The following is a 15,103-nucleotide window of genomic DNA, read 5'->3' on the forward strand; positions in this document are numbered from 1 at the left end:
CGAGAGATAGAAACAAATTAAGACAACCCCAGAAATACAAAGTGTCTCCTTGCACCAGACCTAGGAAGGCTCTAAGAACGTCTGTATCTCCCATGTTCCTTGCCCTGCTCTGGGGCAGGAATCTGCTGCAGCCCTGTAGCATTATATTACAGCAGCGTAGCTCTCCTGTGCTGACCACGCCATTGGCCTTGGCCAAGTGTTAACACATCCCCATTCTTGCCCAGGTGTTCTCCAGAACAGGATATGAGTTTCCAAGAAGATTGTCCTGCAGTGTTGCTGCCCTTTTGTTGCCCTGCAGTAGCTCTGCATGAGAGAAAAAGGAGGTATTCTACAATCTTCTACACTCTGCCCTAATGCAGAGGCCAAGAACGAATGTTGCCATTCATGTGAATCTCTTCTCAAAAGCATCTAAGAGTGCCTCAGAATTAGTTTCTTTCTGTTGAGAGTTGTGCTGCAAAATACAAATTTTTTTGGAAGATGCTCCAGAGTTATGGGCCCTGCCTGGTGACACTGGCTCATGTAGAGTTACAGAAGGAATCTCACTGTGTTCCACTCTAGTGAACAATGAACATTAAGTTCTAAGACAGAGTGATTTGAATTTATGATGTGCACTCCATGATCTTCCTGTGAGCCTTGCCTTTGCTTGTGACTCTCTGATTCCCATGACCTTGTCTCTCTAAAAAATGCTCCTTCTCAACAGACCTCAGTACTATTCTTTCCTGCCAATATCCCAAATACTCAGTTCTCTCCAGTTTATGACTACATGGTTACTCTGTCCTTTGATCCATCCGCTAAAATGCTTTGTTGTCACTGGACAGCAGAACATCATCATGGGAGGCCCAGGGCATTACTTCCCTTACTCCTTACAGTCATGCCAGCAAAGGGAACACTAGCTCCATTTTCTCTGTTAATGAAACCTGGGGAGGGGCTTGAGAAGGTCAGGCTTCTCCATATCTGTATCCCCTTTTCCAAATCTCCTCACATTTAGACAGTGAAATGCTCAAATATAAATGTGTGTGTATCTGTGAGCTATTTTAATACTGTATGAACATAGAAATTCAAGTCAGATCAGCTGGACTGTCTCAATTAATTGTTAAATACAGAATTAGTCTTTAAGGTCTATTGTTTAGTGATCTGATCAATCTAGTGATGACTTCTTAAAGATTTATATCATTCTACTTCCACTATGCCTAATCTATGATTTATCTGAAAATAGCCCCCATGGGAAGGAAGCATTTGCTGATACATTGTTTCTTTAGTTATTTCTTTTAGTTATTTCAATGTCCTAGTCACCTGTAATCCTCAAACTCACCTTAATTCCTCCATCTGTTTGGTGCCACTCTTCAGATATTTGAGTGAAGATGCTCCATGTTTTTGAAGCATGATCTTAATCAAATATATTCAGTATAATTTAGTCAAGTATGTATGTTCAGTTCTTTAGCAATTTCCTTTTGTCCCCTGATCTTTATTTTTGGTTTCAGTCTGAATTCCTTCCAGTGGTGAATTTTCTGTGACACCTCTGATCTCACAAGCAATCTCTGGAAAAGCAGTGTCATTATACACCTTTAGAAAATGTCACCTCCTTGTAACAAAATGAACCCAGCTCATTTGTTGTTCAGGATTTCAATGGCTGTTCAGGGAATACTGTTGCTTTGTAAACTGCTGCCATATCTCATTTAATATCCAATGGAAATGTGGAGTTCTTGGTATTTATCAGCTATGAAAGACCTTCCAGAAGGTCTTTTTCAATTGGGACATTCCAGTTTGCATTTAAATACTTTCCTTCCATTCTTAAATCTTGTTGAAATCTTTTGCATTCTCCTTTCTGGATGGAGTTAGCAATTAATATCTTCCAATTAATTACAATATAAGCAAAAATGCTTTTCCACCCCCCTTTTAGGTCCTTATTGAAGATGCTAGAAAGGACAATGGGAAACTTATTTACTTGTATTAGAACTAACAATGCTTAAAACTCCTCACAGTGGTAGTTGTATAGAAGGCAAAATTACAGCTACAGCAGAAACATTGCAATCCTCTTAAGGTAAGTATAGACTAAACAATCCCAATATGCTGACTAATGGACAAAGGGTTTACCCTAGCATGGCTATTACCCCATGTTTTAAACATGCAGATGAAGATACTTAACTCTTGGGCCTTCAAATCTATTTCAAATTTACTACATTAAGTTTCTAGCTTCTCAGTAGTCCCTATCCTTCAAATTCTGGACATAATACTAGGAAACCATGTAAATCTGACAGGAAAATGTTACCACCTCAGGATCTTCTTCTTGTTTTGCTTATGTCTTCCTTTTTTCAGTCTTACTGTTGTAGTAAATGTGCCTGTGGAAAACATTAAGCCTAACAGAAATGATGCTCTTGTGAATGTGTATGTGTTACCATGGGGGTTAATTTAGGCTTTTTCTTTGCTATGGAGCTGTGTTGCACAAGCACGAGAACCTTTAGGTTCTGCAAATTTGGAAGATGATTTTATGCTGGGGGGACAGGTTTTTAATAGGAAGATGATTTTGTGGTGAAGGCAGCTGGTGGTATGCCAGTGCACACATACAATATGTATAAGAAGTTACAGTTGGCTTGTGGTTAAGTATTGATTGTCAAATGTGGAGAAAGGTACCTTAGCTGGATTTTGAGTCATCTTTGCGTGTATGTCTATGCTCAGATATGGAGGTGATCCAGCCAAAAAGATGCTCTTTTGGCAGTGGTTCCTGGATAAGTATAAATGGTGGACTCCGTGAATCCACCAGTTATTGTCTTAGAGGCTCTGTAAATATGGAGAGAAGTCACAGGAGAAAGGACAGCGAGAACTCAAGGAGAGCAGACTCATCTTCCTTCTGGACCTCCACACTACTTTGTCTCAGTGACTGTTTTCATTGACATACAGAACCCAAGAGTAAAGAGATGCTAGTGATAATAGTGATTAGATATGTTTATCCTTATCTCCTTTAGGCTGGCATGGTTATAGCTCTACCCAGGAATGTCTTTTGCTCTTGCAATTTGCCAAATGTAAAATCACACTTTCTTACAAGGGGAAAAAAAAAATTAAAAGGTGCAGGCATTTAAAGAAAAGTAAAAAGCCATGCAAAAAGCATGTAGGTAGCATTTTGGCTGCCTTTCCTCAGATGATTATCTGCTGTAAACATTCTGTAGACATATCACAGCATATACTTTGCTGACCAAGATTTAATCCTTAAATACTGCTGTCCTCACTTGGAAGCTTTAGGAAAAATATATGAAATATAACCATTTTTCAGTTGCTTCTGAGTGTTCCAAGGGAGCAGGACTGCACTATAAAACAAGAAGACATAGTCAGAAGTAATATATTTACATATACCATATTTTTTATCTGTATTCATATCATCAGCAATTTTTTTGTTTGCAGATTTGTTTTATTCATTTTTTAGTTTTATTTTACAACCAAATGCAATTCTGAAATGGATGGTGTTAATTTACGAAACGCATTCCAATGTATTTATTCATTTCCCCCGACAATGAGCACCTGGTATCAAAATTATTTCAGAAGGCAGCATGGGGATTCATATTTTTGTTTCACGTTGATTTTGGTATTTGGTCTCGGTTCTCTGGCTGTTGAGAGGTACTGCAGCTGCTGGATTTCCAAACTAACGCAGAAACCCCACTGGCCCTTGCGGAGAGCCGTGGCTCTTTGAAAGCCTCTGCCGGATGCCTACGACCCGGCACAGACTTAACTTCCCGAGTTTCGCGCCTCACGAGGGACACTGATCCCGAAATCGGCTGAGCATCCCCATCCCCGCGCCCCCAGGGCGGGTCCCCGCGGGATGCGCGTACGCCGCTTTGCTCCCGCGGGCGAAGCCCCGGGCCAGGAGCGACCCCCGTGGCGGACCCCCGCAGCCCAGCCCGTGGGCAGGCGGAGCGGCCGCGGGGCTCCCGGGGCGCTGTTCCGCCCGCCCCGCGCTGCCATTGGCCGCGGCGCCCCGCTCGCCCGGCCCCGCTGCCCGCGCTTATAGCGGCGGGACGGCGCTGCCGCGGGCGCCGGGAGCCGCCGGGATGCGCGCCCCGCCGAGCTGCCCGCGCTGGGCGCTGCTGGCCCTGGCGCTGCCCGCGCTGGCGCTGCCCGCAGAGCGGTCGGCGCTGCTGCCCCACGGCCGGGACCGCGGCGATGCCGCGCTGGAGCCCGGGGACGATGTGCACTCGGCGGCGCTGGAGCTGAGCACGGCGCTGCGCTTCTACGGCGCGGCCGTGCACTCCCTCTATGTGAGTGTGGGGCCCCCTTTGGTGCCGGCGGGTCGGACCCGCGCCTGGGGACGCTTTGGGTGGGTGCGCGGTGGTGCCTGTGGGTTCCGTGTGGGTTCCGTGAGCGCCGAGGTCAGAGGTCTGTCCAAAGAGCTTAATTGTTCCAGTAGTGTTCAGTCGGGTATCGGGGCCGTGTTAATTCGCTTCTCACACTACGGCCGGGGCAGATTCTTCGAGACGCACAGCCTCCACTGGGAGACAATGCAACAGATAGCAGGAGCGTAAAGAAAATGCAATCGACTAGCCAGAGTGAATGCCATTGCAGGCGTTTTCTGCACTCACACAGAGTGTGTTCGGCTCAGAAATATCCTCGTTGTGGTCTCTTTTGTGTGTTTTGGCATGCCAGAGTCACAAAACTGAAGCGGGGTGTCTAACCAGCAGCCTAACCTGTCGAAGACTTGCATCTCTAAGCACTGGAAGAGCTTTCTGTTCCTTAATGTCTTGGGCACCCTGACGTGTTCTTTGCTTTGAGTCTCTTAAAGCATCCTTGATGGGCTTGCACAGACCATAATTTCTCTGTGAAGAATATGTGTGGTCTCCTTATTTACAAATTTACAGAATGGAAACGGGTGAAGAAATATGTGGAGACAGTAAGAGTGATCAAAGAGGAGGTAGTCCATATCCATAGTAATTGCAGGCTTTGGGCTGCAAGCACATCTTAGCCTTGTGTGCATGTCTCACAGCTGAATCTGCATCCCAGAATGGTGTGTGTACGTTTATAGCTGATGTTCAGTGTTTGACGGTGGGATTGAAAACAGATTGTCTGGAGCAGAGCTGCTCAAAAGCAGCCATAAGGAAAATGGTTTAAAATGGCAGCATGTCTTCAGAACACTGCAAGGGTACTGCACACTTTATCATTGCCTCTTTTCCCCTGAAGTCCCATCTAGGCTAGCACTTGAACATGCTGAGTAGCATGTTTAGAAAGGTTTTGATAGGGAAGGCACAATGTGTTTAGGGTATATATTTGGTAAATGTAATACCACCTCCCTGTCCAGATAAAGCAGTGTGGTTTAGTATCATGGATTTAAGAGGCAACTCAGTGCATTAACCAACATGAAGACACTTGGGAAACTAGAGCTCCATGTGATTGCAGTCATTCAAAATTTAATGTACTCCCATGCACTTGAGTGTTTCATGGGTATTTACTGAAGATATAACTTGTTTGTGCTACATTGAGGCGTATTAGTGCTGACACATAATTTACACTCCTTTTCATTGTCCATACTGCCACTACTTAGATAAATCCTGAAATCATATCTGAAATCTAAAATTTTGAGGGATTTGGTTTATGCTTGCGTGGAAAATGGATGTTGTTCACTGAAGCTGACTGAGATGAAGTACTAGGTGGAGTTCAGACTTCAGTTTGACCCTTAGTTCATTGTTTTGCCTTCTGTACTTCAATTTTGTCACTGATTAGTCAAACCAAGTAAAAATACGCTTTTAAAAGGACAAACATATTCTTGAGAGGTAGTGGACTGTATATTCAGCCACTGAGAAACTAAGATAGCAAGCAGCATGTCAGGTAAGCGACAGAGACAGGACGGAGTTTTCAAAGGGCAGTAAATTGATTAAACAGTCTAGGTTTCTTGAGTTTAATGGTCCTGCTACTTGCCCCACCCTCAAACAGGAACAGTTCTAGTTAGTTTTTGCCTGAAAGAATAGCCATATAGAGTCTATTACCAAATCACTTCCAGGGCTCTGCCAGCATCCCTCAGTACTAAGAACGGGCAGTTTTAAAGAATGGCATTTCAGTATCAGTCTATACACTATGCAGAGGCTTTTTCTTGCACTGAATCTGGCACAAGTATTGCAGAGCAGAAGCACAGTAGAAACTTCATGGGCGTAGGGAGAGGAGAAGTATACCTGTTAAGGAAATGTACTGAGCAGTTTTTAATGAATTTTCACAATACACATTTTTATTGTGTATTTGCAATGTGTATTTATGAGGCTCTACGATCTTGCTTGGCTGGAGTTCCCAATGTATTGCTAGTTGGTAACAAATATTATGAAGCTGATACAATTTACATTTAGTGCACATCATTTTACGTAGAAATTTTGTGTGGATTCTCTTTCTATCTTTTTTTGCAGTTGAGAAGCTGAGTTGTTTAAGTTAGCTGCACACATGAATAGAAAGGCAAGGCATTCTGTGAAGTGATTGTTTAGTACCAAGTTGTCATAAAATCCCTGGTAACAAAATTTTCTCTCACAGACAGAAGAGAGCACTTTTATTTCATATGAGTGGAAACAGACTTTAACATATTGTAATCTTCAATACGGTGCTTTTGTATGTAAGATTTATAGCATTGAACTCTATCACTAACCCATACTATTCTATTTGTTTTAATAACACACTTTTATTAAGGCTTTTTCAGTTTACACTGAAACTCACTGGTGGAAAAATGGAAGGATTAGGAGTTACCTCCATTTAGGAAATGCAAGCTTGGTTCCATTTTTTTAATCCTTACTTCTATTAGCTTCTTAAGTAAATAGTTGGTCATGTTTGTATTAGAAAGCTTTGCTGCTATAGGTCAACTGTCACTTCATTATAAAAGTAAATTCAAATTTTCTAAATGTTTTTTTGTGCAGAAATATTCAAGCCCATAAAATGTCTAGTCATTGAACGGGGAGAAAGTGCCTCATTTGTTAGAAACTTTAATTTTTTGTTGTACACACAGAGATACAATTTTTTCTGTTAATAGAAGTACTCCTTATTTTAAATTCCTCTTCTCATTTGGTTTTCAAGGTGGACCTATAACTGTGTATGTGCATTATTGGTTCTGCTACAAACCACAAATGTATGTTAACTATGCATGTAATCCAGAAGTTTAACATGCTAAAAATACATCTATGTTAGTTCCTGTCAATTTAAATAGTGTTATACCCTAAAAGGAAAGACACACTCTAAAGCTTGTCTTTAGACAACGCCCACCTGAGGCCTCTTTTCCCCCCTTTCCCTTTTGACAGGAATGATGCTTTGATGAAACCCAGTACTTACGCCAAATTACTGCTCTTTATTTTGGGATTCACACTTAAACCTATGTTTGTGACCTTGAAAGAAGCAGGGTGAAGTTAAAGGAGTATTCACTGTCTTTGTCAATATAAATGTATTGTTGAATCTGAAAGCAAAAAACATTTACTTTCATTATTAGTGAGAGTTGTTTTTTTTGCATTAAAAATCTCTGCACAAATTGAGCAGCTGGTTTATTTATTTTCATGTGATGGCTTGCAAATGTTTTCTGGGTTGTTGAAACATTCCCTAGACATTTAAAACTGAACTGTCTCATTTAAAAACTTTCTTTAAAAAAAGTTTTAAGATGGGGTTTGCATCTCCTTAATAAAATTACTTCTTACATTAAAGCTTTTAGCAAATAGGAAAGGAGTATCTAGAGACATGTCACTAAGAGGTGAAAAGAGGAGGGCCATTTCTTCTGGCTTCTGCTTTATTCTGCAGTATTAACCAGTCCTGATTGTATTTTCTCTTAATGCTATTTTAATCCCTGCCATAAATGGGGGATCATGAAGCTGCAAAATCTACACACACCAGATCTGATGAAGAGCATGGAATTTGTTTAAAATACCTCAAACACCAATCATACCTCACAAGAGGATTTCTGCAAGAGTAGGGCTGTTTGTGTAAAAATGTAAGAAGGAAAGCAGAAGGAAAACTTTTAACTTGCACTAAATTTATGACTTTAAAGAGGGAGTGCATCTCTTGGCTAAAAGGTCGTAGCAAACAGACTGTAATGGCCACCACTCTCCATCCTGTGTTCCAGTGGTATGGCATGATTGGTGGGTTTTTATTTTCAGCTCATATTTTAGCTTTGTTTTACAAGAATATGAAGCATTTTATGGTGTACAGATGTTGCAGGAATTCTGGGAACTTTTTTGGACTAGATTTCTCTTACATGTCTGACTCCAGCTGTAGGGTTTGTAATTAGGTAACCCATGCTGTCTTTTTAGTTCTTTATTCCTCAGATTCATAGCTCACCTTAGTGTCTGTGGCCATTGTCAAGACATGAACGACTAGCGTAAAAATTTTCACACTATTCAGCTTCTTCTCCCCCTTTCTAACATGACCTGCTTTCCCAACATGTTTGCAGAGATTATTTACGGCTTATATAGCTTAGATATACTGTTCATACATAAAGCCAACTCACCTATTTTTACAGGGTCTTAACTTTTTTAGTATTTTACACTCTAGCTGTTAATGAAATTGTGCATCTGCAATTATACAATTTTCTACAGAAAATACAGTCAGCATATGTCAAGTCACTTTTAAGATAAAATCTGATATACTGTGGGAAGTGTTTGCCAAGTTTTAGCTAATGGTTTGTGATAAGAATTATCCAGTTATATCCCAAGCTGACTGACTACTGGCCTGTGTCAGGGGACATGCTCTGACCCTCTGGGTAGCCAAAGGAGAGTTCAAGGTATAGGTGTTTCTTGTGTATGGAGGAGTGATCTGTATCATGATCATACTACTCTTTCTGATTTACTGTGTCTAGCAGCAGTGGTGGTCCAGATTTTAAAGATGTTGCCAAGGCACAAGTAGCCAGCATCCTTGATGGGCTTGCACAGACCACAATTTCTCTGTGAAGAATATGTGTGGCCTCCTATTGGCCTCCTTGTTTACCAATTTATGGAGTGGAAAACGGTAAAGAAATATGTGGAGACAATAAGAGTGATCAAAGACAGAGAACAGCTCTTAGACAGGGAGTGCATGAGTAGGCTGGGGGGGTCTTAATTCTGGAGGGAAATTACATAGTGGGAGACACTGGGTAGGATTTTTCTATGTCCCAATGGAAAAATTAGGGCCATCAAAGGGAGGGGGAAGCCAGACTGAAAGCAAACAGAAGTAGGAGAGACCTGAGTCATAAATTCGTGGAGTTCCTTTTTAAGGGATTTTGTGGATGCATAGAGTTTGTATGTGTTAAGACAAGACTCAGCAAATATGAGAAAGACATCCGCTGAGATAAAACAGTCAAACCACAGGGAATCCCTTGAGGTGGATGCAGTTGGAGGCTCACTGGAGAAGTATGTGCATGTCCTCTTCTTTTGCTGAATCTCTAAGCTGGCAGGCTACTGGGCTAGGTGGCCTTGCAGTCTAAGTCAGCAGCCATTCTGACCCACTTCTAGACATTTGTAAAGATTTTGTCATGTTGGCAGTATCTTGAATGTGTAAAAGATCCATCAACAGTTTGTTCTTCTTGGATTCACAAGAATCCCTGTGAGTGAGATAAATCTGCGGGAGATGGCAATTTTAATTTCATAGCTTATGGTGACAGTTCTGGGACCTCTCTCCCATTTTGAGTCCCCTGTGTATGTGGCAGCAGCTCTAGAGTGAGCGCCTGGCTGCCCTGCAGGTATCAGATGTGTCCTGTTAGCAGGCAGTCCAAGACTTGGAGGTGGATTTGTATGTGGCTGAGTCAGTGCCAAACACAGCTGGTGGAAGGGCTGGGCACAAAAAACTGTGTGTGCTCTTTGTGCACAGCCTCAAGGCCTGACACCTGCAGTCTTGCTCACTGTGTGTGAGAGCCAGCTCTGGTTTGTAGTGGAGTGTGGCTGTCACACCTGGATGTGACCTAGCACCTGTATGTATGTATTTATCTCAGTTTTAGTCAGAGGTGGCTGACTGTGAATCATCATCTCACTGATGGGTTGAATCTCCCTGAGCCAGTATCTATGCATTTGCAGACCAAGTATGTAAATTCCTTCCCCCAACCCCCTTCAAGTATTAGACCCATTTTCGTATCAGGCTGTGTCAGGGCACTCAGCTGTAAAGGAATTCGTAGGGTGGCCTGTATCTGCTGTGGAAATTCTGTCCCTTAGGCTCTACAGCCTCTGGTATAAGAGCTGTTCTCACAGCATGTCTTCAGAGTGAGCAGCAGCTTGTTGTTAGCCTTGAACAGTAGCAAAGAAGTTCCTAGGAGGGTGGCTGTAGTGAAGTGAATACTAAAGCAGTCCTGGCCAGGCAAAGAGAAATCTGTGTCTTCCCAAAAGACTTCAGGCTATTACAATATATAAGCATGGAGCAGTTATTTTGGGTTGGCATCTATGTGTGAATTAATTCTTCGCTCAGAAATTCTATCACCTTCTGAAGCATTGGTGGGAAGCTTATGTACATCCTTATTAGAAGAGACAATAGGTGTCTGAAATCTAAATAGATAAAATCTTTATCTAGGAAAAAAAGGCTGTTCTATCTGTAAAGTTGACCTCTGATTTTGGGCAACCGAAATCTCAGGACTCCTGACATGGGATTAAAAAAACCCAAAAGCTTAAAAAAAACACAGTTACTTTTTAAACACAAAACTTTATTTTTGATACAATTTCTTTTTGAATTAAAATTAAAATATTGTGATATGGAGTACCTGTGTGGGAGACAGTTGTGTTATAATTTTCATCTTTTTATTAGGTTACCACTAATGGGATTATTGCAGTGAATGAACCCTCAAGTGAAGAAAAATACCTTGGTCAATTCCCAGTGAGTTTTGGGGCTATTGCTCCTTTTATGGCTGACCTGGACACAACAGATGGACGTGGAAATGTGTATTACAGAGAAGATTCATCCTCAGATGTCTTGCAACTTGCATCGGACTACATCAAAAGAGGTTTTCCTGAGACTGCTTTTGAACCCAGCAGTGTTGTTATTGTTACCTGGAAGCTTGTGGCTCCTTTCCGGGCACAAGGAGAAGATCATGCTTTGGAAGAAAAGGTGAATGTTAATCAGAGCTTTAAGTCGTGTTGGACACATGCTCAGCTAAAGTGTAACGCTGTAACCTTTTGCTTTGAAGGCTTGAAGTTCTTTGTGTTAATTTGAATTCTGCAGACCTAAGAGTGTATATCATCGTCGAAAAGGCTGCAGCAAAATAAGAGTTTCCAGAACTTTTACTTGAGATTTATTTTAATAATGTTTTATTAATTCAAAAGATAATGCTTGAAACTACATAGCTGATTTAGTTGTGTTTCCTAATGACTCTTACTTTGAATGTTAAATGTGTTGTGATATTAACTGAACCAGAATATCCTGACCTCCCTCTGGGAAATGTAATCCTGCTGGCTTGCATTTTTCAGAAGACTCTTAAGTCACTTTGACATCAAACTATGTAAAATCAGATAACTGTATGGACTAGTAGGATCTTAAGCCCATTTTGAACAGATGATACTGCATTCAGAAAAAGCTCATGTTTTGCAGCTAGTATTGGGTTAAGAAATAGCTGAAGGTTATTTTTATTATTATTCACAAATAATTTTCCCCTTTTTAAACCATTCAGGTACTATCCTGCAAGGATATGTAGCTTTGTATACCATAATTGTGAAAGTTGATGAGAACATTACTATTACTTAGCACTGCTTTTTATGGCAACAGTTAATTTCTTTTGCTGAACTTGGCTCAAGCATTGTGTTTATAGTAACAATACTGCACCCTGGTAGCAATGAACAGCTGATATCTGAGGTGCTGTCCTAGTGGTTCCTACAGTAGGCAGGAGTGTTCCTGTGGGAAAAGACTTGAGCAACATGAAGCTTGAACTTTACTTTAAACATTCTGTTTACAGAATTTTTTATTTAGTCTAGCACATCACTTCTGTTATTTGAAAGAGATGAAATAGCATCCTACAGCATTACAGAGCTCAAAATTGTTATGCTTTGGGCAGCCTATCTGACTATTTCTTACAGATGTAATTTACTTTTGGTAATTTTTTCTTTTTAATGAAAATTCTGACTTTCATTTTGCATTTAAAAATAAAAAAAACCTCTTTCTTAACTATTTTGACATGAGTAAATGTGTATTTTTTTTTCCACAGAGAAACACGTTCCAGGCTGTCTTAGCCTCTTCTGATTCCAGTTCCTATGCTATTTTCCTTTATCCAGAAGATAGCTTGCAGTTCTATAGCACATACTCCAAGAATGGCGATGAAAATATTCCTGCTATAGTTGGCTTTAGTGAAGCCTCTACAAACTACTACTTTTGGGAAAAGTCAGGATCCTACAATGTCATTGCTAATGATGAAGACAGCATTAGAAACCTGTACAAGTATGTTTTTTTCTTTGTTTAAACTCCTCAAGAAAACATCAGAGTTCCATGGTTTTCTTAATTGTAGCATGAATCAATGAGAACTAATAAGATCCCATTAGCCACTGCATGAGAAGTTACAAGATCTGCCACTGATAAATATCCACCCCCTTGAGGACTTTGGTGTAATTTGTTAAAAGTCCATATTCCTATTATCACTGGCAGGAATTCCAGTATACTTAGCTCTTCTATAAGTAGTACCACTTAGACTTCAACTCTTTGTAAAGTATCCTGGGCAGGTTGTTTTTGTGTGTTTGTGTTTTTGAAAGAGAGAGTGAACTAGTAGGAAAAGGAATGAGTTAGAAAGTTTTAGTAAGTGGTAGCAAGATCTTTGTGGCCCTAAAATCTCCTTCTGCTCCCACTGCTTTGGAGATAAGAGAGCTAGAAATTCTCAACAGAGCTCTGAGTCAGGAGAAGAAAAAATGTTACCCAAACTGTCAGGGGTGTTCCACAGCTGAATAAACTGTACCTATAGGTAAGTATGTAATGTAGGTAAGATAATGAGACAGGTTTTCCTGACACTTCACAGTGAAGGATAACATTGTGTGTAGGCTAGAAATACCACACAGCTTGCTTTATTTGGCATGTGCTTGTCTTTGACAGAAGCAGCAATGCTGGGAAGCAGGGCGTCTGGGTGTTTGACATTGGTAGCTCATCTGACAGTATCGTGCCTGCCAAAATCAGCAACATTTTGGAGACTGTAGAGCCCAACGAAGAAGACCAGGAGATGACTTCTAAGCCCTTCATGTCTGACTATGGTTCCACTGAAATAACACAGCAGTATATCACAAGTAGCACAGACAGCACTGAAGAGGATCAGCACCTTGTCACATACAGTGTTCCTCAGTTAGCTGCAGAAGACTTTCTGACTTCATACCAAGACGTAACAGGAACACCTTCAACTGAGTCTTTTTACAGTCCTCAACATTTCCCAACAGCAAAAGCTCCACCTCGCCAGTTTCGGATTCAGCAATTCCCCCCACAGCCACCTCAAGTCATAGATGTGGAAGAATTTGATGAAACTGGGATAGGTAAGGTCTTTTGTACAGTTTAGCTTCTTCTAACATGGACAGGCTGCAAAAAAGACATGTGAAAGGAATTGAATTATCAAAGAAACAATGTTTCTTTAACATTAGCTTAATATCTGAAAATCTGGGCACCTGTCATAAGTTTGTGTTATTTACTGAGGTAGTTAATTTGGATGTCACCTCAGATGCAGTTCTTGCCAGTCTAGTAAACCAGTTCCCTAGTCAAGCTCACAGACCTTTCTCAGAAAGTTGGGAATAGAAGCTGTCATAAAATTTTTTGGCTAGGGTTTCATGACCTCAATTCTTAGAAGGGTGAAATTAGCAATTCTAAATTCTAATAAAGCATTTCTAGAAATTTCAGAGTAGTGTGACTGACTGCCCAGATGTTACTTGTTTCTTGAAGCAGGTATGAGAATTGCTATCTCCATTAAATAACAGCGTAAAACAGGATTACAGGGCGCATCAGTTGCTGCATGGTCCTGGATACTATACTGAAAGGTTTTGTTCTAAAGTTAAGTCCCCCTTTTGTTTTGATTCGGAAACAAGGACAAATTAAAACTATTGTATGTTTAGTTTCAATAGGAATTTTACTTGATCTGTGTTAGTATAGATCTGCTGAAGTCAATAGAATTAAACAGCTGAATAATTAAACAGCTGAAGCCCTGACATTTTCTGCAAAATAGTAGAAAGTTATTTGCAAGGTTAACCAATATTAATTGCAATAGTTTGTTTTCCTTAAAGAAAAAATGAAAAGCTGATCAAGTGAGTTCAGAGACATTTTTAAACTGTTCCAGGGACATGTGAATACCACAGTAATTACATTGAATATGAATGTCTGGTCTTGTTTTCCACAGTGTTTCGCTACCACACAGATGTCCAAGAGACGTGTGCTAACAACCGTCACCAGTGCTCTGTTCACGCTATTTGCAAGGATTATCCCAACGGGTTTTGTTGCAGCTGTATTGCTGGTTACAAAGGAAATGGCAGACAGTGTGTAGCAGAAGGTAACTGGTTTGAAATTTAGATACATAAGCAACAATTACATATGGAGTTCTTGAATGAGGTGACCTGTATTTAATTCCAAAAAAGACCTGATAAAAATTTTTTTAAAGACTTAGCATTGAGATATAGTGAAAGACATTTGAATCAGTAAGCTCTACTTTTTGAAATGTTTTTTTTGAGTGAAGCAAATTATTTTGAGTGGTCAGTTATATGCTTTATGCATTTTAATGTGACTTTCTAGAAAAAATAAACTTCTTCTGTAAGTGACATCATTTAAAAGTAAATATAACATTCAGTGGTATTTCCTAGAATTAGCCATGAAGTTCCAACGTGTTATAATCTGATATAGTCCTCACTCTAGAAATGGACAGTTGAAAGTGATGAACAAATTAACTTTGATCAGTGAACCAAAGAGCAAAGGCTCCTCTGTGACTCTTAAGCTGCTTTGCTAAAGGGTGATTTGACAGATTTCTGTTAAATACCCATTTAAACTTTGTTCCCGTGTAAAATCCATGAAGGAATTTCTTATGTATACACTTGTAATCCTTGTAGTAATTCGGCTCAGAGTACAGATGCATTTCAACAACTCAAATAGTTTACTGCAAGACTGTGTTTTATAAACCAGGAAAGCAAAACCTACTACTTAGCTTTCAGTTCATAAAATTGATTTTGCATAGCAAGAAAAGAAGGATCTGATGATAATGAAATTTAAACTT

The 15,103-nt window shown here is 40.4% G+C and overlaps 1 protein-coding gene across 1 annotated transcript in view; it reads left to right on the forward strand.

The window, feature by feature from the left end:
• Window positions 1–4,009: 4,009 nt before the first annotated feature.
• Window positions 4,010–15,103, forward strand: part of NID1 (nidogen 1) — a 42,997-nt gene continuing 31,903 nt past the window's right edge. The window contains exons 1-5 of the mRNA XM_064413794.1: window positions 4,010–4,247; window positions 10,699–10,998; window positions 12,089–12,318; window positions 12,961–13,388; window positions 14,240–14,389. Coding sequence (XP_064269864.1) covers window positions 4,041–4,247; window positions 10,699–10,998; window positions 12,089–12,318; window positions 12,961–13,388; window positions 14,240–14,389 — 1,315 coding nt within the window. The 5' untranslated portion in view covers window positions 4,010–4,040. The remainder of the gene's footprint in view (window positions 4,248–10,698; window positions 10,999–12,088; window positions 12,319–12,960; window positions 13,389–14,239; window positions 14,390–15,103) is intronic.

This window comes from Passer domesticus, chromosome 3 (assembly GCF_036417665.1).
Source record: "Passer domesticus isolate bPasDom1 chromosome 3, bPasDom1.hap1, whole genome shotgun sequence".
NCBI classification, from domain to species: Eukaryota; Metazoa; Chordata; class Aves; order Passeriformes; family Passeridae; genus Passer; species Passer domesticus.